Source organism: Osmerus eperlanus, chromosome 4 (assembly GCF_963692335.1).
Source record: "Osmerus eperlanus chromosome 4, fOsmEpe2.1, whole genome shotgun sequence".
Classification (NCBI taxonomy): domain Eukaryota; kingdom Metazoa; phylum Chordata; class Actinopteri; order Osmeriformes; family Osmeridae; genus Osmerus; species Osmerus eperlanus.
The window spans coordinates 12,612,622-12,636,858 of record NC_085021.1 but is presented as its reverse complement, the minus strand read 5'-3'; the positions used below and the strand labels follow the sequence as shown (position 1 = coordinate 12,636,858).

Genomic DNA, 24,237 nt, shown 5'->3' with positions numbered 1-24,237 from the left:
GAGAGGTGCTCTGAGAGAGAGGTGCTCTGAGAGAGAGGTGCTCTGAGAGAGAGGTGCTCTGAGAGAGAGGTGCTCTGAGAGAGGTGCTCTGTCATCATGACTATTGAAACTATTGTTCTTCTCTGCATTGCAGCAAAAAATACCCCCTCCTCCCTCCCCCTCCCCCCCCCTCACTCTCTCTAAACTCCCTCATGTATTTTGGGTGGGAACCCCTGCCTGTAGTCAGATGAATATTTAATAACCCTAAATCTTGAGATTTGACTTCTGGCATCAGAAATTCTGTACAAAATACTAGCGTACGGGTCCGTACTGGCCAACTACTGCGGTCCAGCCGAAAGGCCTCTGATGTCTTGCAGCAGTGCAGTCTAGGATTCAAATAGGAAAACCACAACCTAAAGTCCCGGAAACGGTGGTCCTAGTTCGGTTTTCTCCCTACCCTCAGGTGGAGAATGACTTCATCCTGCCCCTGGAAAAGGAGATGTTCATTGACCAGCTGAAGGACATTGTGGACAAGGCCGAGGACATGCTGAGCGAGGACGCCGAGGGGGAGCGGGGCTCCGACCAGGGGAGCAGCCCTCAGCAGAGCCAGGGAGCTGGCCCCCTCGGGGGAGAGGTGAGAACATGAGGGAGGAGGGGCACACGGGTGGAGCTGGTTTAGGGGACGGAGTTGCAGAGCGTCTGGAGGATTGGCATTGGGGTGAAGATTGGAGGGAGGCAGCATAGAACAGGAGCTAGAATGTACAGCAAAGACAGAGCTGTTATTTCTTGCAGACGGTCTCTGCTGCGTCCTCCGCCTCCACTTAGGATTACACTGTGAGCAGAGCTGCCAAAGGCTCCTGCCAAAAAATAAACAAATAAATATAGTTGCTGATATGACTCATTCCACTAACTCAATTTGCCGTAAGAGCCAACTCTGTGACTTTGTCTAAGAAGACCCTTTTAAGCTTTATTGTCTATCGATAGCCCGCTGATGCACCAGTCTCCCATGCACTTTATAAAATGTGTGTTTTTGCCCTCACAGTGTGTAAAGTCTGCAACACCCAACTCCCCACAGCTGGTCTACCAGCAGAACGGTGAGTGTTGTGCTCTCCCCGCGCCCCTCAGTGTGTGTCTGGTCAGCCTCAGCCTGGCTGCCCTCCAGCAGCAGCAGATGCAGCCTGGGGGGAGGGGGGGGGGGTGCGGATGGAGGCGGAGGAGATGATAGGATAAAGAAGACGTCATGACTTTGGCAGTTTATCTGCCACCATCATTCACGCCATGTCTCTCTCTCTCTGTCACCCCATCATCGCTCTGGCCTCCTCCTTCCTATTGCCCTGCTTGGGGTCCGTTTCCTGCTTAGCTGGTATGTATTTCTGAGCCCGTGTGTCTCTGTGTCCTTGGCAGTCCTCCACACTGGCAAGCGCTGGTTCATCATCTGCCCCGTGGCTGAGACGCCCACTCCAGACAGAGAACCCAGCCCCGCCCACGCCTCTACAGCCAAGGGTATGACACGGACAAATACACACACCCGACCAACAGAAAGTGCTGAATCCTAGTGTCGGTATAGAATTATTTTGCATAATAGTTGGTGTACTTCAGCTTTTTGTGATGTATGTGTGTTTAGAAACTGAGATGCGTGTGTCAGGCGTACGTGTGTGTGTGTTGTGGAATCTGGGGTCGGTTGTATAATTCCTCACTGCTACATTGCAGGCATGTCTTCTCTGACAGAGTTTGGGGGGCTGGGAAGACAAGTGATGATGTAATAGTTGTTGACTGACGTGCACAGAACGTCCAACTCCCTCTTATCTATCCGTCTCTGCATCCCAGAATCAGGAGGTCCTGCCTCATCTTCAGTCAAGTCCAGCTCCAGCACCCCTCCAGTCCCTGCTCAAGTGTCCTCCACCCCCTCTGCACCTGCAGACTCAGCCCAGCCTCAGGAGCCCCAGGTGGGCAAGGCCAGGGTTCAGCACATCCAGCCCTCTATAGCCAAAGCCTCCACTGTTGTCACTGTTGACCGCCACAACTCCCTCTCTGTTGACGAGCCCTGCATCCCCACAGTCTCCATGGTAACTGACCTCCCCTGCTGCCCCATCGTCCCGCCTGTGTCTCTAGATGTGACCCTGGGCCACAAGGGAGCAGGTGGAGCCTCCTCCGTAACCAATCAGGAGGCTAGCCCCAGTGGAGAACCACCCCCTCCTCTGGTCTCCCACCAATCAGTAGTCCTCCAGCAGCCCTATGCCACCCCCATCCCGTCTGGCACTGTGACCTCCCAACCCCAGAGTCCAGCCCACCAGGCTGTCCCGGGGTCCTCCCAGCAGCCGGGGGGACCAGGGGGCTCTGGGGGTGGAGGTCCAGGGGAGTCTGACGGAGAGGGCCCCCCCAGAGTTGAGTTTGTGGACCGCACCATCAAGACCCTGGATGAGAAGCTGAGGAACCTGCTGTACCAGGAGTACGTCCCCTCTCAGCCCTCAAGCACAGCATCAGACCCCCAGGGCTCCAGCACAGATGGGGTGTCTGACTGCCAGGCCACCGGGGAGGGAGGACCGGCCCGCAAGGGAGAGCTGCTGGTACGTGTGTGTGTGTGCGTGCGTGCGTGCGAGGAGATCTGATAGTTCTCTGTTAAAATTCCTGGTGTAATATTGATTCCTTATCGATTGTTCTAATGTACCACAGTGAGCTTAATATAGCATTTACAACTGAGGAGATTGAGTAGTGCTGAACACAAGCCAGCTACTCCATTAGGCTCTGCACCCGTCGCAAGTTCAACTGCATGTCCTGACGGGGGCCAATTTAGCTGTGTGTGAGGCCAAACTTGTCCAGACAGACCAGGGTCCGAGCAGGATCATGACTAGTGAGTTCACACTGTCTCATTCCCACCTAGAACAGACTGACTAGATCCTTGTCCCATTCTGTCTCAGCCTCAGATTCCCGAGCGTGCAGACAGCCTGGGCCTGAGTGACTCTGCAGTACCTGGTAATGAACACAGACTGACTACATTAAACAAGTGTTTGGACAGCTCCAGCATTCCTGTATTGTATGTTGAGCAGTTTTTGTATGAATTAATATATATATATTTTTGATGAACCTTCTCTTCTCCTCCTCCAGCCTCTGGCAAGGTTTTGGATAACGACAACTCCAGCTCACACGACTCAAATAGCCGTTTTCAGGTAAGACACTTGGTAACACCTCTCCTTAGCCTTTACACAGCATTCTGAACGTACAAACGATATTAACGTGATGCAGCATCTCAGTGCACTGCATCGTGTGATCATGATCTGACAAGTCCTTTCCTTTCTTGTTGTTTTCCTCTTTTGTCCTCCCATCCTCCCCAGATCGTCCCCCCCACCCCCCCGGATGTAGTCCGTCGTCTGGAGAAGACCAGGAGGGGCCGGAGCTCCAGCAGCTCACTAGCACCCTCCAGTGGCTCGGGGGGGTCCCACGCTCCCAACGAGCCGGGGGCCAGGAGGGGCCAGGGCTGTGTGGCCGTCGGCAGGTTCTCAGTGGTGACAGCGGAGGAAGGGCCCGAGGCTGGCCCCAAACCCCACAGTAGCAACCGCTACTCTGCCCCCCCCAACTTCTACCGGGACACCTCCAGTCCTGACTTCACTCCCACCCACATACCTCGGGCACAAACCATCGACACCCCCACGCATTACTCCTTCCGCCTGTACTCTGACTCGGGGGAGGAGGACAGTAGCAGCTTGGCTCCTCCCTCTGCCCATGACCCACCCCCGGCACACGCCCTCTCCGAGCACAGCGGAAGTGACCTCATGAAGAGGGCGGTGGCCTTCCTGCGTCGGACTGGCCGCAGCAACAGCACTCCGAGCTCAGACTCACCGAGCCGGCAGCCTGCGGCACTGAACGGCCACGCCCCCTCGCCACCCGGAGGCCACGCTCAGTCGTCGTATGTCAGTAGTGACAACGACTCTGAGTTTGAGGATGCAGACATGAGAAAGGAGCTGCAAAGACTCAGAGAAAAGTATGTAGAAACGCACACACAGCAGTTACACACATAAACAGTGCGTCAAAATAAGGCCATTGAAATACAGCCTCCACACTCACATAGACAACTACAGATTTGTTGCCTGTAAAACCTTGCATTGGTTTAGCTGTGTTGGTAACCTTTTGAAATGATGTCAAGCCAATAGAGATGTCCGAGAGGTGAATGACACACCCTCTGCTTTGTCGTTGTCTCTCCCTGGTCTTCCTCGACAGACACACGAAGGAGATCTCTGAGCTGCAAGCCTTCCAGAGGAACGAGATTGAGCACCTGTATAAGGAGCTGGGTAAAACTCTGCCCCCTGGTGTTGGCCTGCTGCATGCGGCGCCCCCCAGTGGCCGTAGACGCAGGTCCAGCAAACACAAGCTAAAGACGGGCAAGCTGCTCAACCCCATGGTGCAGCAGCTCAAAAAAAAACTCAACACCACCGCGGGTGAGAGGAAAGGTGTGTCAGGGAGGGGGTCCGAGTTCTTAAACATGAAAAAGAGATGGTGAGAAAGTGAAATCTGTCTGCTGTGTGAATAATGAAGGTTTGAGGACTCGGGGTAGTGAGTTGCTGTGCGAATGAGACGTGGTTGCCAGTCTGAGATCGTGGAACAAGTCAGGGAGTTGGAAGGATACTTAGGAGTGGGTGATTCGCCCGTACACAAGCTTATATGGGCTGGCTGACTCATCCTGCTCTACTTTCTGTCCACCACAGGTGAGAGTGCAGCCAGCTCGTCTGGTTCTCCAGCCAAAAGCTCTGTTCAGTCTGACGACTCAACCCGCTCCAGTGGCTCCAGCACGTCAGCTACCATCCCAGCCCCAGAGCCGGTCCAGACCCAGCAGCCATGCTCCCTCAAGGGCTCGCTCTCTTCAGACAACATCTACACAGCACTCCACGGCGACAGCATGACTACCAATACAGGTCCCGGCCAAGGTACACACACACTCGCACAACCTCTCCAACGCGCAGTCCAAGAAACTTGTGTTATACGCATACTGTACATACATTTATGGATACCAGGATTGCAAAACAACTCTTGAAAGACATTTAAATTAAATATATATTGGCTCTATAGTTCAATAATTTACACACGGCACACATTTTATACAATTATTCTCTCAAGTACTGACACATTTCCTCTCATAATGCCTGTCTTAACACAAGCATTGGCCTAATGTCATCCCAACACAATGGATGGCAGAAAAGGTTTCTGTTCCATCTGTTGGAAACACCTCCATAGTTGATGTGAGAAGAGGGTAAAGCTGGTCTCTCCTCAGTGCTTGATGATAACCTGTCCTGTAGTGAACATCAGGAGTCTTCCCCCGGAGTCTGTGTGTCTCTGACCTTTTGTCCGTCCTGTGCTGGTGCTGTTGGTGGTGGGGGGTTTGAATCCCAGTCTCTGTGCACTTTTACACAAGTGTCTCTCTCTTGTTTCTTCTCTTCTTCCCTCTTATATTGATTTTGACAGGATGGACGGTTTACCACCAATCGTCAGAGAGAGTCACCTATAAATCTAGTAGCAAACCACGCACTAGATTCCTCAGTGGACCCGTGTCTCTGTCCATCTGTTTGTATTTGTTCTCTTCTACTTTTCCTCCACTCATCTCATACCTCTTCCCTCTTTGTTCCACCTCTTCTACGTTCCTCTAAACCAGACCTGTTTTCTGTATATTTTCATGAAGTGGACCGTCTTCCTCACCCCCCTCACTCTGCCCCCCCCCTCCTTCCCCTGGACACAAGCCCACGTTGTCTGTCTTTTCCCCCCCTCGCTCCTAGCCTTTAAAGCATCTGTATTTGTGGTTGAATTCGCACTTCATACAAACGCTTTGTGCACTGCAGCTTCTGGCTTTAACAAGCAGACTCCAAAAACATAATGTATGCTAAAGGCTAAAGCTTGTCCACTCCAAACATGGACAGGCCAGGGGTATATCTGGACCCAGAGTGCGTGCGTGTGTGCTCGTGCCAAAGCTTTTGTATCATACTGTTTGTGTTGTGTTGTGTGTGTGTGTGTGTGTGTGTGTGTGTGTGTGTTTTAGTTTACTCAACTCTATAACATCTGGCTCAGCCAGGTATACACCATATAGCAACCAGCCCCCTTGCTCCCCAGTCCCAACTAAACCTTGTCCCAGAAAAGCCTGCTGGGCCAGAGTACATAAGGAGCTCTCTCTCTCTCTCTGTGTCCATCCTGTTTGGACGGAGTGGATGTGCATGGTGCAAGCGCAAGGCAGGGCAGTGATGGAGACTTTCTCCTGGACAAAAAAGGGCTGTATCATCAATATTTCTACTTCCACTTCCTCTCCTGTTCTACCTGCATGTGTTGATGAGTGCTGACTCTGTCGTGCTCCGCATTCTATCTCTGTGCTCTTTTAGCTTTGATTTTTTGTTTTGTCCTTTTATGTTTTACATACTGACAGTTTTACAGAATTTGAGAGTTCCAGCAGTCTGGAAATTTGAGTGTCACTTCATGGCCAGGCTGGAGAATCAGGTCTATGTTGGCTGTGTCTTCTGAGCCTCAAATAGAGTACAGCTTTTGTTTGAGTTGGTCCAATTTAAGCCCTACCAAAGCTCAAGTGCTAGCTTTGTTCGTTTAGGTTTTCTGTCCAACTCATTCCAGTATGCAATACAATATTTCAAGGCAATATATTTCAAGCCAGACAACTGGAGAAATCAAAAGAGGAAAAGGATAGTGTCATCTGAAAGGACAGGATGTGAGGGTGTCTGTCCAACGCTGAAGCAGCCTCCTCCAACCCCATGTAACCAGATCCAAGAGCTTATCACTGTCGTAGGCCCCTCAATTTCCTTTTCTTTTCCTCATGTTTTGGAATGATTGCACAAGTTTGTGTGCCTAATCGGCCCCACCCTGCCCTGTCTCATTTATGTTCACTGATTTAAACACCCCTTCTCCTCCTCTTTCCTCCTCTCTCCTTAACTGATTTGATAGCTGTGTGTGGCTTTGAAGCAGCTTGTCCACAGCCATGTGGTGTGCCGTGTGTCCCAGCCTAACTGTTTCTGTCTTGTGCTGTTCTGCCTCTTTATAGGGTCCACTCTGAAACGACTATGTCTAGGCAAAGAGCACAGTAGTAGTAACTATCTAATTAACTTTCTACTTTATCTGTCTTCAACCTTTTTTTCTTCTGTTGGCATGGGCATTTTATTTATTTATATTTTTTTCATGTATTTTTTACTCACAATTTTGGAACTGAAACAATCATGGCGTGTGTTGTTGAAATGTCAGGCCCTTCTTTCACAACGAGAGTATCAAGTCACCTCATTTATTTGGTTTTATAGTGCATGGCAATGTTTGGCCAATGTGTCTTTGAATGCTGAACAATGTCTTGTGGTTGTATTTTTAAGTAACAATGGTTTCTGTTGATTGGCGATTGGCTTCAACAATAATGTGTTGGGGTTAAACAATACTGGAATCCTTTGGCTGTTATGTTTAGAACCGGCACATTTGCTCTTGGCAAAGTCTGCATTTTGGATGGGATTCAACTTGGAGGCTTTTCCTTTACTTTGAACAAGTTTTCTCATGCCAACCAGAGGCCTTGAGGTCTTCTCAAAGATTGATAGTCCTGTACTCCATAGTAAAGGACTTGTACTTGTAAGTCATTTTGGGCTTGAGTTTGCAGGCTGATAATGGTTCTGAGCTAACTGTAGACCTTACAGCAGCCAATGGATTCACTGGGAAGGGTTTGAAGTGGGTAGAGATTAAGAAGCTCTTTGTCTTCCAGGGTCCTCTCACAGTGCCAGTGCAGCTCAAACAGCTTCCAATCCACTTCAGCCATTATCAGCTGCTGGGGCTGGCCCACCACAGTCCCCCCAACCAATCTCTGGACTCGTTCAGGTTCAGACTAACAACAGCAACAACAAGAAAGGCATGTTCACAGATGACCTGCACAAGCTTGTAGATGACTGGACAAAGGAGACACTTGCAGCAGCCAATCAACCTCGGCCCTCTCTGAACCAGATCAAGCAACAGCGACATAAGCAAGACCTAGAGGGCAGAGCCATGCCCCTAGGAAGAGCCTTTCAGGAGGTACCTGGCATGAAGAGGCCCACACATTAATTCACATTGTACTGAATCACAACTGTGTGAAAACATTCACTGTTTCCTATGATAAACTTCTGATCTTTGTCACACCAGGTGAGAAGCCACATTGCACCCAACAAGTTCCAGTTGCCCCTTTCCTGCCCGTTGACAGCTGCTTTAAGCCCCGTCATGCCTGCTGCCACCCTGGGTGCCCACCAGTCTGCCATGCTCCAGCCTGGGTACTTGGTGCCAGCTGGTTCCTATGGAGGTGTAGTGACTGGGGCCCTGTACCCACAGCAGTGGTCTGGTATGCCCAGTCATGTGGGCTTGCTTGGAACTGCAGGAGTGCTACCACCCTATCCTACCATGGACAATGCAGGGGTGCAGGCCTACCCCATGACCTTGCATAGCCCTGACAGCACCTTCCCCAACACCAGAACTACCTAAATCGTAAATCATTACAAGCAGGATAGTCCAGCTCTGAGTCTATGGTCGGGGTACCAGAGGAACACTTGTACATAGCCTGTGAGCTTGTAAATATCTTGTGAGAATGTTGATATCCTTTACATACAGCCCCTGTAGTTTCTTGTATGTACTGTAGGTCTATTTTGTGTGTGGATGTAGTATACATGTTCAGTGAGTGTCTGAGTACCTTATACTTTTGGCTCTGGTTTTGACACAGTCATACTTGATATAATATCACCATGATGTCACCATATCCATCATTATCAGAAAGCTGTCATTGTGTTACAATTTGATTCACTGTAGATTTGTTAACCTTTAACTCCAAAATACATCAGATTCCAAACACACTGATTTGAGACAACAGGGCAGTATGTCAGGTGAAGTGCTCTGAAGGAATGTAGTGCCTTGAACATTGCTTTTTCTGTGAAACTAAGCATGTCCACATCAGAGTTGTTTAATTCAGTGGTTTGAGTTCTGCTTTGTTTTTAATGCATTGCTGACACATTCTCCCCCCCCCCCCCCCCATTGGTTTACATATGAATGCCCTTGTAGCACTGCACTATTAACACAGTATATGCTCTTATTTAAGTAATAAATCATGCTATTTTAATCCATGTTTACTCTCCACCCCTGTGACAGAACGCCATAGAGGAGAGAAGTACAGTTGCCTTGTGGGAACCGTGTGTACAGTTGAAAAGACACAACAACAGAAAACAGCAGAACTCATGAAGTTGTATCCAAGTTCATTTGTTTAGTTGGACAGTCTCATTTGGACATGATTTGATAAGACAAGAAGAGTGAGCAATGTTAGGGGTTGGCTTTCAGTCGGAAAGCAGTAGTGCCCAGAGTAATATACAGTGTGCTAAAACATACATGACTGGTAGTTCAGGTCAGAATGGTGGTCAAAGTAAGAATGTAGCAATGTAGAGGTAGATAGATTTGCTGAGTGAGACTGAAAGTGCAATTTCACTCCCCAAAAAGCTTTCGTAATGGCCTTGCCACAAGCCTTACCCAAGAAACCTGTGATAGGAGCTATAATAGCTTTTGTTTGCATTTATTTTAACTGCATTTTCAGATTAACACTTTATAACTGCAAAACATGATCCTTTTTGCTCATCGCTGCTCTTATTAATCACATTGGTGGTTTTGCTTTGTGTGCAATATGTTGTGTTTCTGAAGTATTTTAGTTTTCTCATGAAGCTTGGTTTTGATGCTGCTAGTGGGCCTGAAGTGGTTGCCCTTAAGGCATCCTACTTTGGCTAAATGGATTAAACTACAAACATGGTACCTAAACACAACAATTCCCCCCCCCCCCCCCCAGTAGGCTGCTCATGTCAGTGATATTGCCTTGTTGAATTTATTGAATTATGTATAATTGACCAGGTTGCTACTGATTAAGGCCTTGCTGTTTGAACTATTTTTGCTGTTTGAGTGTTTGATTTAATTGTTCAGTATGAAACACAAATTCAGATAGTTACTTGATTGAGGAGATTTGCACAACAACACATGTTCTCCGCCAATTTTAACCTGTGAAAATGTGTTTACCAACACTTTGTACATAGTCAGCTTGCCACCCTGACCATTGATGATGAGCATGGCAAACTGTTCAGATTCGGACATGCGCAGAGATCATGATAACAGCCAGTCTGAAATTTCCCATTCCACCCAAACACTATCAGAAGGTTGCAGCACCCCAATTTTGCCAAGCTGTGAATTGTACAGTTTTTCTGTAATATTTGTAAATTGTGTTTGTTTTGACTGTAGAGGGATTTTGCTTCAATGTTTATTAATCCATCAATTCGGTTTGAATTGGACTTTTATAGGGCATTATGCAGAGTCCTCTGCTTTGGTGAAATACTTCTAGTAGTAAGAGATTTATGTTCTCTGTTACTCGTCGTATCTGGCATTCACTGCTCCAACTCCCTGTCTGCTCACACTTAGTGAGCAGATGAGGGGAGAACTCTAAACCAGTATATTCATATTGATGCTATGTTCATGGATGTAGACATGCAATGCATAGTGCAGACAACAAAGAGAACCGTTTATGGCCATTACATTTCTATCCAGACATTGCCTCTTTTGAATATGCTCTGATTGTTAGTCAAACATTAAAAGTGTGTGGGACTAGCTTCTGCCTGCTGTATATGTCCCAGTTCATTACCAGACCCAACCCAGTCAGCTGCATTCTAATTGGAAAGACTGTACATGTTTAAAGAAATAAATAAACATTATTTTGTGCTTACCTTTCTCAATTTATTACTATAGCTAGTATTTTTGTCTGTTGATTTCATAATGCTCTGCAGTTTCATCCAGAGATAATTCCTGTACACTTTATTGGTGCCAATTGAGGACCACATCTATATAGATTTAAGATGAGCGCCCCCTAAATTGACTGTTATTGCAATGTTTAGAATGGGTTGGTGCGATGCTAGGCTAGCTGTATCGTTTCTTCCAGCTGCCATTCGAAGTAGCGTAATGTCTGGTCCCGGTTAACTATCCTCGGTTTGTTACGTCTTCGGAGTTTCTTGAGTTTAAGGTAAGACTGTTTTTTTAATTTACTAGTTGGCAATATTATGATATTAAATTAACCGTGTTAGCTCAGAATACTAGCTACACTACACAGCTGCAAAAACACCAGGGATGGAACGCTCTGCTGCAACTCGTGAGCTAGCTTTCCACGTAAGCCAACAGGCAACAACATGCACCTAATCATTCGGCAAATTTGTTAGTGGTGCATGCTTTAATTCAAGCTATGTTTTCCATTGACAAGTAGGGGCTGCTATAAATCAACCCAAGATTGCCGTTCAATCATAATTGCGAGCTAGAACTGCTCCATACCATGAAAAGACAGATGTATACCACGTACACTAGTTTAGCCAGCTAAGCTAGCAAAACAATAGGCAGATTGAACAGAAGAACAGTGTCGGACTGTATAGCACCTGACGTTTTTCTCATTATAATTAGTGTATTTGTAAGTCCGGAAGTTAAAAGTTAATTAAATGTAGTCTCTTTCAATATGTTTAACAAGCTATGTCCGAATGCTGTTCTATACGGTGGTAGGTCGCAGGTGAAGGTTGGCTATACATTCTTGAGAAATAACAACAAATGACGGTCCGCTGCTATCCGGAGTGATAGTACTGGTGTAGGTCCCTAGCTAAGTCACTTCTCACGGCCTTGAATGAATAAGCTTGTGTCTCTTCTCACGCAGGTAGTATTTAAGACAAGTGTTGACTGAACTAAAATCACCAACCTTATCTTTGGGTCCAACCTGGAGGTGGGCTGCTTTGTACAAATGGATAATGGAGATTGGGGCCATAGGGTATGTCATGTAAGTGTTTTAAGATAATTCAACCACAAAATGAATGCACATTAATACAATTTGACTTAATTTATTTTTTGCTTTTCTTCCTCTTTTTCTTTTTTCGAACTTGTAGATGACTAAACCTGTAACACTGAATGTGGGAGGCCACTTGTACACCACCTCCCTATCTACCCTTCAGCGCTACCCAGACTCGATGCTGGGAGCCATGTTCCGTGGCGATTTCCCTACAACACGTGATACCCAAGGAAACTACTTTATTGACCGTGATGGTACTCTCTTTCGGTATGTGCTGAACTTCCTGCGGACGTCAGAGCTTACTCTCCCAGAAGATTTTACAGAGACAGACCTCCTGAAAAAAGAGGCTGACTTTTACCAGATTGAGCCTCTAATCCACTGTCTTAATGACCCCAAGCCACTCTATCCCTTGGACATCTTTGAGCAGGTGGTGGAATTGTCCAGCACTAGGAAGTTGTCCAAGTACTCAAATCCAGTGGCTGTCATTATTACACAGCTTACTATTACCACCAAGGTCCATGCCCTCCTTGAAGGCATCTCTAACAACTTCACAAAATGGAACAAACATATGATGGACACCAGAGACTGCCAGGTATCCTTTACTTTTGGACCATGTGACTATCACCAAGAGGTATCCCTAAGAGTTCACCTCATGGACTACATAATGAAGCAAGGCTTCACCATTAGGAACACTCGTGTGCATCACATGAGTGAGCGGGCCAATGAAAACACAGTGGAGCATCATTGGACATTTTGCAGGCCAGCTCTCAAGACAGAAGACTAACTACAAATTAGTAAATTATATAAAGTTCCTGTTTAAAGTTTTACAAATAGGTCAAGCCATGCAGTAGTAGAGTAGAAAAGTGACCATACAGTCATGATCATTCAATTAAGAAATACATTGAAAATACATAAAAAAGAAATATCAAAATTGATTAATAAAAGAAAGAATACCATCTCTGCATTGAATTATGTCAGCCATGTAGACTATGAAGAACCATTGATTAAAAAAAGTACAAATTGTAAGCTGGTGTATGTACATTATATCTGCATGGTGTACATTCAAAACACCAACTGTTTTGCATGTATATGAGTAATCTATATATTTCCTGCTGTATTATGTTTCAGAATTAATTTTGATTGTCACTAGCATCAGGGTTGATGTTTTGTTGTGTCTCGTAAACATATCTTGACAACCTGTTGTGGCATGCATCTCTTTGATTATACTGAATAATTGCTTTTTTACTGTAGGTCATAGACCATGTCACCCCAAGCCTGTTTGTGTTCCATGGAGCTGAATCATGCATACACTCAATCTCAGAGCTTCTGTGATTCCTCTTTAAGATTTTTGGCATTTAAGTCCGGGATTTTCTTGTTGTGTTTGTGCTATAGTTTCTCTGATCTCTATACTTTGATATACGGCATTCTCCTCTTCTCTGGAACAAACGTCCTGCTTCAATTAAGGAGGCTGACACCATTACAACTTTCAAAGCATTCTGTTTAATGAGTTTTACTGCTGCTAAGTGTATGTCTGTATTTGTACTATAAAATGTGAAATTACAAATAAAGCAAACCTGACCTTGTTTGTTTGTTGTGTTTCTACTTGAAGAGGACAGGGGACAGGGCGTTGTTATTTAGAGTTTCTCTTCTCTGGAAAATACTTCACATTCCCCCCCCCCCCCAAAATGTAGTCAGTTAAACTGCTGCACTAGTTCACACTTGACCAGTGGGGACCTTACTGTTATTGTAACTTTTATTTGGTATTTTGCATTCTTTAATCATTTCTTTTCTTTGTCCGCCCCCCCACACCTCCCCAGTGGTGTGGGGGGTTGAGCTGTCAACATCTGCCTGGCCGCCGGTCTGCCAACATTGGACCTTGTTGCCAAGTGGACATCAGTCTCCTATGATGGATAACAGAGTTCCTGGTCCCTTCCTGTCCATCTACCTGGCTGTCCTGTGATGCTGTGCCAATCCCACGCTCCCTGCCCTGTGGCTACCACTGGCTAAACTGACATGTGCCAAGTCAGAACTCTGGATGTCTGTATTTCAACCTCCATTTGCACATTTTTATTCTCTACTCTTGACGTCTACTCACTATGTTTAGCGTATGTCTGCACATCTCTGTCACCAACCGTCTCTGGAAGAGGGGATCCCTCACCGCATTGCTACTCCCAAGGTTTCTTCAATTTTTTTCTGAGTTTACTGTGTGTTTTTCCTTGTCTTCCTTGAGGGTTTAGGTTGGTGAGAGGCAGTTAATTGGGCGTGAAGCCCTCTGTGAAATGTAATAAGGATTTGACTCCAGGTACGATGTGACTGGCTTCACACTCCAGCAGTAGGTGGCGGTGTATCAAACAAAACCATAGAAGAAAGAGACAAAGGCTGTTTCGTTATGTAGCTATAACATTTGAGCGAGCTAGTTTTTTTCTGTTGGTATTCCGTAAATATTTAGCTAATCGAAGCCATGGCATGATGTTAACTATTAATCTGGACAATTTACCTAAACATCATTTACCAATACAGTAAGTGTGGCGCGAATGTTAGTCAAAGTACAGTGAGCGCTAGCTGTCTAACCAACTCTGATAAGCAAGTGTAGCGAGTGCTAGTAACGTTAGTCGCCGTTGAAGCGGTTGTATGAATAACAAAAGTAGTGATTCCAATACTTGGATATTCGACTGCTAGAAAAGAAGCTCAAAATGAAAAAACATTTTAAATGTATTTGACTCTTCGTGAGGTATTTAAGTCAAGGGGCGCTATTTAGCTTAAAAACCTTGCTAGCTAATTTAAGAAAGCTAGTTAGCTAGCTAAGTAGAGACACCTCAGCTGGACTGTCCCCGCTTCTATAGCTAGCACTAGCTATGCTAGTCTGGTTGGATATTTGTTAAGGTAGTAGGACATTTAAGAGTATTGTAGCTAGGTAGTTTATTAGTATTATCAAAAGTACAAGAAAAAAACATGTCTTTGCCTTCATCGGCGACATAGTGGTATCTGGCCTGGTCATATAAGTCACTTACATTTCGTACAGTCACGCTTTGTTGTGCTGTAGTGCACGCTATGAATGAGCTTGTTAATAGAAATTGAAAGTATATTTGAGATATTTTATGAAAGTGGTCACATGCGTATTCAAACAGAGTTGCGCTAAAGTAGATACGCGTTAAAACTTTTTAAAATGTTTTTTTTTAGGCTCCCAGTTGTCTCACCGCGTACAATTACTGTAAGGCCGTAACGCAGGGGGCCTGGTTCTCTTCCGGGCCTGGTTCTCTCCCTCCCTTCTTATTCAGTCTCCCCAACTGTCTCTCTCTAAAAAAAAATGCAACTATATAAATTATATATGGTTTATAAAATATAAAGACCCCCATCCCCCAACATAAAAATAATTACATAAATATTTTATTTTATAACTAGCATCTTAAAATAAACCGTGACCTCAAACTTAAGACTATTATTATTAGACGTTTGAAAACTTCACATATGTGACTTTACTAGTTCCCTGTACTACTATTCTGGAATAATACATTCATATTTCACGCGCATTGGAACTCTATTTTTGGTAATTGGAACAGAGTACAATTGGAACTGCTCTTACCAGATAATGTCTACTGACATCTTAGCTATCTTTTTACTTATCTTTTTATTTCCTTACAGGTGAACAACAAGAATGTGTGACCCGTGAGTGGTAATGCCATGAATTGTGATTCAGAAAAAGTTGTCCAGTCCCGGTCACAAATCACCTCATCTGGACAGTCTACTCTTCTACAGGCTCTGAGGGTGTTCAGTCCCATGTCTGTGGATCTCCCCCAAAATGAGAAGGAACTGGTCACTTTCATTGAGCAACTCAGAGGTGAGGGTAACAAGCCTACCATTCTTAAAAGCAAGGATGTATATGGATACAAATCTTGCACTTCAAAAATTAGGCCTATGGTCAAGCTGCATAAAACAGTTGACACTGTAGGCCCAAAAGTCCAGGAGCCTTGCAAAAAGAGGGGTAAACCAACAGTGGACAAGTCTGAAATAAATTATGCCTCATTAAGTCCTGCAGCTAAAGTTGTCCTGAAAAATCAACCCAAGATTCTCCTGACAAATATGTCACAGGAGACCCTAAAACAGACTGTTTCAAAACCACATGCATTTGTAGCTGGACCAAGCAATATGTCCACTTGCTTGAAACTTACCAACATAAGCGGGCCTTCTACAGGCCACACAGCAAGACTGCAGTTTCACACAGGTGTATGGACGGGAGGAGTTACTATGTCGAACTCCCATCTTCCTCTATCAGCACAGCCATCCGATGGTGCCATAAATTCAAAGAAAGCAGCATCTCTACGAAGAGGATATTCTGTAGTGTGCTCTCGCAATTTGGACACAGCTTCTAGAGTCCCTCTACCTCATGTGCATCAGAATGGATGGGTTTTGAGGGAAAGCAATGGAATGCCTTGTTGGAGGGACCAGAAAAGAAAGTGGGTTGAGGAGGCTGAAGAGAAACTGTCTGTGAAGAAGTCCAGTCCAGTCTGGCTGGTTAAAACACAGGAAGACCTTAAAGTGAAACAAAATAATTTAAGATTTAAAGTCATAAAGATTGATGACTCAATAACTGATGATGAGGTTAGGAGAAAAGCGCAGAAGATACTGCAAGTCAACCTGTCTCCTGTCATAGAAATTCAACCACTTATTGCCTATCCTGTGTGAAAAGCTGTTTTTACAGTCAAGTATACGTAACTTAGTTAAATTCATGTTTAACTATGCAGTGTCCCCTTAGAACCTGTATAATTACTTTAATATGTGTCATTTGTAACATGCTGTGCTTGATCTGGGGTTTGTGTCTCAAACAAATAGCCATAAGTGCAAATTATTTTTATGTATACTGTGAAATACAATGTTTAGGAGGATACTTCAAAATATAAATAAAAAATGGTCTTTCATGTACTGTTTGTAAAAGCTTCCAAGATAGACTTGGATTGTTGGATTGTTTGTTTTTCTTGGAACATTTTAAATTGTAGGTGACAAGATATTTATCTTTAGCAAATGCAATTCAAAAAAAATGTATAACGAGTTATGAAGACTTTGGGTATGGAATCTCTTCTCCTCACACTTGTGTAATAAAGCTTTTTTACCACATCTTTATTGTCAAGCATGTTTTGGTACCATAACTCCATACTTAACCCTTGTGCTGCCTTCGGGTCACATGACCCAAAGGTTCATAACGAACCATCGTTGTGTTTACCCAATTTTACCCAATACAATAACAAATAAAAATAATTTTCTTTTAACCATCGCAATGTGGGGGGTCTGAGACAGCCCAACGGTTAAAAGAAAATGATTCACTTTGTTTTGGTATGCGGTAAAGTTGTCGCAATACGACGGTGGGTCACAATGACTGATGGGTCAGAATGACCCGAAGATAACACAAGGGTTAAAACGTGCTACTCTTTAATTTGCACTTCATAGTTTTAGTCTTCCTAACTGAATGGAAGTCCTAACTTGTGAGGTCAACATTAATCCCAGGTTGAAATGTAAAGGGCTGTGCATGTGCCCTATGTAGACGACATACAATTTATATTTCAAAAATAGGATCTATCATTCGATTCGAATTGTCCGGAGTTCAGCGCCTGCTAATGACGTCAATCACAATGCACTTTTGGAGCCAGGCACACTTTTTTTCGTGTAACTTATTAGGAAAATTCGTGAATTTTAACGTTTGAGTCACTTTTCACAAGTTTAAAAAGTAGCAACAATTTTTGCAAGTTACTGTTTGAAAGAAACATTGCCAGACTACTCTGAAGGGTTGTTAAATCTAGAACCGAACACGCTACATTATGTCTATTCGACTTCACGCAGCGGCGGCGGCGCCGACAGCCGTCTGCAGCCGGCTGACTTGAAGCAGCCAATGGCATTTACTGCTTCAAGTCGGCTGCGTGAAGTCAAACACACCTATTAGGTGCGTTCGACTTCATGCAGCGCCGGCGTCGCCTGCAGCCGCCTGCAGCCCGGCTGACTTGAAGCAGCCAATGGCATTCTCAACTTCAAGGCAGCCAGCTGCAGCCGGCTGTCGGCGCCGCCGGTGCTGCATGAAGTCGAACACACCTATTGTCATCACTGGGCGGTGTCACGAACCATCAAACATTGGACTCAAACGGTCCGAGCCAATAAAACCATTCCAGGATATTACGTTGATGTTTTCAATGACATACATAGTTTTATACGCCGTGGTCTCTCCGTGATGTTGCCGGCCTGCCGGCATTCCACAGAGGCCAGTGAGTGTATAATAATCTTAACATTCATACGAATTATATTGAAATGTTATGAACCTAAAGTATGTCATATTTAGAAAGCAACATAATTCTATACTTCTTGGTTTTCAATTTGTTAATTGTGCTTTAGTCGATGTGAACGATTGCTCCACCCGTACATTGACGTCTAAAACGAGAGAACCTTCTTATGTCACTTACTGCAAACGGATGCTACTGTAGCAGTTAGATTGTAAACCAAAGGACAAGCAAAATACACATGGCATTTGAGACCATTAATTATCAACTTTATTATTTGTGACTATTGAGTGTGTTAATCAGTCGAGTTAGACATGTTTCAGAAAAGCCAAAATTTAAAATATTTCCTGAGTCTTGTCCCAGGCAAACGTCGCTTTGGGATGTACAGATTCTTGCCGTTGTTTTTTTGTGTTGGAGGTGGGATGGAATGGATCATGATTAACGTCAGGATTGGGAAGGAAACCTTCTGTAAGTAACATACCGCTGCACAATACCTTATGCAACCTGTGGTGTAAACTAATCAGACACCGAGTGAAATGACAGCACCCTTGAATATGTCAAAGCAACCAGGAAAAGTATTGGACACCTGAAATGTGGCTTTAAACTTTAAAACTGTTCGCATTACCACACTGGCAACTAACGTTTGCTATACCTATGTCCATGTATTGTAGTTTGTGTACTTGTCCATCCTCAAATGGAGCTGACCACTGCTCTCCTTATTGTGTCCATCCACTTTATATGACCTTGGATTTTATAACATACTTTTCTTCATTTGATTTTTCAGATGACGTTTACAGAAGAAAACAATCAGAGAGACAATATGAGGCGAAGATTAAGCACGATTGATACTTCTTGCCGAATCAGCAGCCAAGTGATCTATCGGTGGAAAACGAGACCCTGCAGTCCTTTAAGCGTCTCAATGCAAGTAACTGGATTGCTTAGACTGACTTTGAGAAATCATTGTGAGACTGAGAGAAGTGTGGTATGGAATCCAAACCCCAAAGGTTATTGTCTTGTTGATCAATTACTCAACTGTGTGGATCCTAAATTGTGACCCCACACCCAGTGTGAAGGTGCCTAAAACACTGCTTCACAGTTTGTCATTTGTCTACATGCTGTATTGTATCTGAGAATGCATTTTAGTGAGCCATTGTGACAAAAGTGTATTTGTATTTAAGAAAAATCAAAAGTAGTAATGGACTTATGGAGCTGTGGTTTGAAGGCTACTGTAAACCTATAAAGAAATGTTGCATTTTGTAATGTTTCACACTTTATGTACATATTACTTGCCAATTAATAATACATTATAGGACCTAGTGCAATACTCACATGCCTTGACAAATGAAACAAAAACTAAAATGGCGTTTAACATGAAAATATATTGCCAAGTTCAACATAACAATAGAACAGCAATATATATAGATTATTATTCAACTGATCAACCTTCACTCATTAAAGAACAAGGTGTTTTCTGAAGTATGCTTAATAAAAAGAGATTGTTTAAATCATTCGAATGAATCATGACCTTCCTCTACAGTGCATCTCCTCCTCTGAAACCTTAAATTGGAGCAGGTTTCTCCTATATGGTCATGTCAGTGGTAATTTCCGATTGGCAGAGCCCTGAGACAAACGAAGCTCTTTGGATGCTCAGCCAGCAACAGTGGATTGCCGTCGAGTCGCACCTCTTCCATGTTGGCTCTGATGTAATGAGTGTCATTTGTTTTGCAGAAAGTCTGATCTGATATGGTAGCAATGTTGTTTCTCTGTAGAAAAGACCAAGAAGAAAAATAAAATTCTTTAAAATATATATAAATAAGATATTATCCTCTGCAGAACAGTTGATGTAATCAGAACAAATGTGTCATGCTACCAAAATATGTTATTGTAATGGAATCAGAAGGATTGTCAACACACATATAGGTGCACGATGCGAAGACTCTCTGGTAGTGGTGGGATTGCCTCCAGTTCATTGTTCCCAAGGTAAAGATACGACAGTTTGTCAAGTTTCTGTAACAGTTTCACAGATTTAAAGATCCTCAGGTTATTTAAGGTACACAATGTTGGCATCGAAACATCACTAAAATTGCAAGGCAGCCATCACCCAGCCTGTTAAAAGTTACTGCATTCAGAGTTTAATTCCAGAAGTTGGGACTTATTTCTGGCTTACCTTAAAAGCAGTTGATTTTACACCCTTGGTTTTAAGACGGTTGAAATTGGCATTGAATGAAATGAGTTTGGCAGGTAACATGGGTAGCTTGGCCAGTCTATTCTCTGCAAGAGTGAGCTCCTCCAGAAGGGTCAGTTTAGCAAATGCCCCATCTTCTATCTCAGAGATGAGGTTTCCAGTAAGATCAATTCTTCTCAGAGTAGCTGTAAAATGTTCAAATGACAATAAGTGAAATTATCCTAAATTCAGTTGAGTAATGCATATGTTTTAAAGTCATATTGTCCTGGAAATGAAAAAGAACAGACAGACTATTCTATTCTGTATAACACGGAATTTCATTTACCAACGTCGGCAAAGTCTTTATTGGTTATTTTGGTTATTTTGTTGTAGCGTGCATAGAGATAGGCAGTTTCCTTGGGCAGTGCTGGAACTGCAGTCATCTCAGGGGAGACCTCCTCACAGTACACAGATCCAGTCAGACAAACACACAGGAGGCATGTGGGAAGCTCTGGAAACAACATTTTCTTCTATGAATGCATCCCAAAACCATATATCACAATACTTTTCTCCTATACTGTGTGTGATGATGCAGATGATGATACATGTATTTATTAATTACCACTGTCATCTGTTGAAGCTCCTGCTACTGGACTTGTGTCGGAATCTCCCAGAGTATCATAGTCTGATATCGTCACAATCTCATTCTGTTGATTTGTAGAAAAGGAAACATTCTAAATCACCAAATGGGACATAATTTTTACATAAAAAAGCAATCCCTACAAACCCACAATATAAGCGATGTTGTATTTAAAGAGAGTGTTTTGTTTCAATAAAGAGAGATTCTTAACTTAAATCACAAGCATATTTTACCTTAGGTTTCTTAACTTCAAGAAATCTGTTCTTTGCAGCTGAAGAGAGCATCCATGGAAGCAAAATGATGGAGATAAACAAAGTCCTGTGGTCCATCATGTTTCTGACTGGGACGGGAGAAGTACAGCACTGTCTGGTGGGCTGGGATTTTAAAAGCTTGTGAGTAGGAGAATCATTTTCCATACAGTTTTTATTAGAGACTGTCAGTGGCCTATTGAATAAGACTTGGAAACTAAAGTTAACCCAATGCTTGCTCTCACTGTAGTCAGAAGATTTGGAAGTTTAGCAGTGTTGTAAATTATACTCTGAGTACAGAATCTCAATGCCTCTCAGTACTTTTCTATTTTGAACATACAAAAACAGAATTAGATAGAAAATATAAAACTTTGATTTTAGAATCTATCACTAGTCTTAGAACATAATCTCCATGTGAAAGCAAATAATTGTAAATAAAAGTTCAAATTAAGTGAACAGAGGACATTTTACCCTTTTGTAAGAACACACATTGTGTGTGTTTCAGGAATAGATGGAAAATGTTCCATGGAAAATGTGGCTTTTGGAACTGTTTATCTGACAAGTAGGACAGTGAAGTGAATGTGAACCTTAAGGCATGGAGCAGTGGGATATGATTACTGGAATTTTGGACCAAATTATTTTTTGTGAAGTGAACTATTGCCAAAAACAGCATTTAACAAGGGAAAGCTTTCTTCTAACCAAGTCCTCCCTTTTAGGAATCAAAACACCTCCTAACTCCTCATCTACCTACTTCTAATGGATGTTATTGAAAATTAAAGGTTTTTTGTTGAAACAGAATCTCTCTTTTACTATATAATCTATAGTATTTTATGAAGTTGGTTGTCTTGGTTTAACTACTGACCTACAGTACTGTGAAATGCCCTAGGCATTAACACAAAATGAATCAAAAGCAAAGCAAAAATGTTTTAATAATGAAACTACTAGGAATAAACTACAAATAATGTTGTCAACTGTATACTTTTATACTGCTGCAGAAATATATACACAATATTCATGTCAAGACTCTTGGGTGCCTTTTGCAGACTTTTGTACAGTACTGTTTTTTTAGACTCACATAATAAAAGTGCATTACAAGTTTACCATGTGGTCAAAGCATACAATAGCACATCCCACCACAGAGTAGAGAGTGCATGTACTACTTGAGATACTAGATAAGATGGTAAAAGGAAAACACATGGAATTTGCCTTCAAACGTTATGTAAGTAACAAATTACATTTCCATAATGTATTTCCCAGAAAGGTTCTGCTCTGAACCTTGCCATGTATTTCAGTTTAGGGATATTTGGTTCCTTGGAGAGGACGTCTGGTTTTGATGGACTTTAGAGGTCTATTTGTATCTGACTCCTATTATTTTTACAGTTACACAATTCCTGTTGGAAAAAACTATCAATGGAAAAACTAATAGATGTGAGATATTTGTACCTTTTGAGTCCATATCCTGATCACACAATAAATGTGAATGTGAATCAAAACAATAAATTATCCCTCCAAAAAGTAGTTTTGTCATAGATTGACATTGCAATCACTAACCATTTTTGAGTTGTTATGTGGTCAATTATTTTGTACAATGACAATTTTCCTTTTTGGAATATTCTGACATTTCTAGCAGCTTGATGTTGTCACTGTTTTTCTCAGGGTTTTATCTGAAGCTTTGAAATTGTTGCATTTTTTATCCTGAGATTGTATTCGTTATAATTAACTAACTTATTGTGTGCACTTATTGATATGAACTAGGTTAAGACCACACTTGATATTTTGCCTTGCCAATCTTCAGATTTACAGTTGAACTACTGAGAAGTTTTAATGCAATCCACAAATTCGTACTCAGTGTGTTTGTCAGTATCTGTTCTTGATTGTTAGTGACCATAGTATTATGATGTTTGACAAACAATTCTTTATTCATAGTAATTCACAATAAAACACCATAATAACCTGTTAAATGCTTGTGTCATCCATTCTGTGACCTCAAGCACACCTTGAGCTTTATATACAGTTCTTTAATTACACATGTTACTATTTTCAATAAAATTCACTTTATCAGTCCCAAAGAAAATTCAAGCACAGTAGCACAATAAGTTGTTTAAAGTAGTGACCACAGTCCCAATAGCTTTGTATCACTGAGTTTCTTTTAGTTCCACTCAGCGAATGGCTGATAATGTATTTAAATGCACTGATTAATTTTTAAATCAAATTGACAGCTTGTTTACTATCTGTGTAGTGGAAAACCCCAACGCTTTATTGTCGAAACAGAGTGTTCTGTGTATGCCTTGTTGACCAGTTCCTCACCTAGCATACATTTGGAGGTTGACTCCCACTAAAGACCTTGTATATGGACACAACCCAAATGAATTAGGCCAGACATATAGCAGGCATGGCATTAAAAAGAGAACCAAGAGAAAGGCTCAGAGAAATCAAGTCTTTACAGTTACTAATGGGATCTACAATCCTGATAGCTTTGGTCTTATACAATAAGAGACAAAGGTGGAAAGTCTTAAAGAGCTGCAAGTTTACACCATCAAAATCAACTTAGTTGGCACATTCACCTTTTCTTCTGGAAGCAATGCTACGTTCAGTGAGTTCAGTGCAATAGTGCACCTTTGACCTCTAGTGGTGGTTTGGGTGAAAAACACTCCAACATACGGTACAAAGCAATGTGTCAAGACACTGAAAGCTCAGGAAAAATGGCACATATTCTGTAGAGCAATATTATGTTATTTAACAGTGTATGTGTGTCTGTGTGTGTACCATGTATGTGTGTTTGCACATGTGTGGTGGTGTGTGTGACAGGAACCCATCCCATGAAGGCCTGCTGCCTCTGCTGATCATCTTCCACTTCTTCAGTGTCATCCCCAACATTAAGGTACATGCACTGCACCACAAACTAATACACCTTACATGTCTGGCTCAATAGTCTACGGGTATGCTTCATCTTAAAAGTTACTTGTTTGGCCCCTGATTCTACTGTCCTAACCACCAGCTGATGGCTCTGGTGGCCAGCACCCTAATGGACCTGGTGAAGGACTTCCAAGCCTTTGCTAGGATTCTGGTTTTGAGTGCTGGTGTACCGTCATGATGTCCCAGAGAGAGGGGAAAGTGGTCACTAGGGC

General features: G+C 43.1%; 5 protein-coding genes across 8 annotated transcripts in view; 4 read left to right on the top strand and 1 right to left on the bottom strand.

Moving 5' to 3' along the window:
* Window positions 1-10,702, top strand: part of LOC134018863 (serine/threonine-protein kinase WNK2) — a 34,790-nt gene extending 24,088 nt beyond the window's left edge. For 3 of the 4 annotated variants that reach the window (XM_062459173.1, XM_062459176.1, XM_062459175.1), the window contains 13 exons: window positions 443-613; window positions 1,022-1,073; window positions 1,384-1,482; window positions 1,807-2,546; window positions 2,898-2,952; window positions 3,085-3,146; window positions 3,312-3,958; window positions 4,195-4,424; window positions 4,680-4,898; window positions 5,434-5,532; window positions 7,004-7,048; window positions 7,697-8,001; window positions 8,110-10,702. In XM_062459173.1, coding sequence (XP_062315157.1) covers window positions 443-613; window positions 1,022-1,073; window positions 1,384-1,482; window positions 1,807-2,546; window positions 2,898-2,952; window positions 3,085-3,146; window positions 3,312-3,958; window positions 4,195-4,424; window positions 4,680-4,898; window positions 5,434-5,532; window positions 7,004-7,048; window positions 7,697-8,001; window positions 8,110-8,442 — 3,057 coding nt within the window. In that variant the 3' untranslated portion in view covers window positions 8,443-10,702. The remainder of the gene's footprint in view (window positions 1-442; window positions 614-1,021; window positions 1,074-1,383; window positions 1,483-1,806; window positions 2,547-2,897; window positions 2,953-3,084; window positions 3,147-3,311; window positions 3,959-4,194; window positions 4,425-4,679; window positions 4,899-5,433; window positions 5,533-7,003; window positions 7,049-7,696; window positions 8,002-8,109) is intronic. The other variant, XM_062459174.1, reaches the window with a different exon arrangement.
* A 133-nt stretch (window positions 10,703-10,835) lies between these two features.
* kctd6b (potassium channel tetramerization domain containing 6b) lies at window positions 10,836-13,380 on the top strand. Its single transcript, XM_062459177.1, has 3 exons — window positions 10,836-10,996; window positions 11,669-11,779; window positions 11,895-13,380. The coding sequence occupies exons 2-3, from the start codon at window positions 11,753-11,755 to the stop codon at window positions 12,579-12,581; spliced, it is 714 nt and encodes a 237-aa protein (XP_062315161.1). The 5' UTR covers window positions 10,836-10,996; window positions 11,669-11,752; the 3' UTR covers window positions 12,582-13,380.
* A 773-nt stretch (window positions 13,381-14,153) lies between these two features.
* On the top strand, window positions 14,154-16,909 carry LOC134018862 (coiled-coil domain-containing protein 71-like). Its single transcript, XM_062459172.1, has 2 exons — window positions 14,154-14,316; window positions 15,440-16,909. The coding sequence occupies exon 2, from the start codon at window positions 15,479-15,481 to the stop codon at window positions 16,478-16,480; it is 1,002 nt and encodes a 333-aa protein (XP_062315156.1). The 5' UTR covers window positions 14,154-14,316; window positions 15,440-15,478; the 3' UTR covers window positions 16,481-16,909.
* A 1,322-nt stretch (window positions 16,910-18,231) lies between these two features.
* On the top strand, window positions 18,232-19,567 carry LOC134018861 (ubiquinol-cytochrome c reductase complex assembly factor 5). The gene is made up of 2 exons (XM_062459171.1): window positions 18,232-18,525; window positions 18,842-19,567. Exons 1-2 carry the CDS (start codon window positions 18,372-18,374, stop codon window positions 18,901-18,903), a joined length of 216 nt encoding a protein of 71 aa, XP_062315155.1. The 5' UTR covers window positions 18,232-18,371; the 3' UTR covers window positions 18,904-19,567.
* ognb (osteoglycin, paralog b) lies at window positions 19,208-21,263 on the bottom strand. Its single transcript, XM_062459170.1, has 6 exons — window positions 21,095-21,263; window positions 20,844-20,928; window positions 20,568-20,732; window positions 20,225-20,427; window positions 19,972-20,064; window positions 19,208-19,820 (listed from the first exon to the last, which is right to left on the bottom strand). The coding sequence occupies exons 1-6, from the start codon at window positions 21,191-21,193 to the stop codon at window positions 19,650-19,652; spliced, it is 816 nt and encodes a 271-aa protein (XP_062315154.1). The 5' UTR covers window positions 21,194-21,263; the 3' UTR covers window positions 19,208-19,649.
* Between the last annotated feature and the right edge of the window lie 2,974 nt (window positions 21,264-24,237).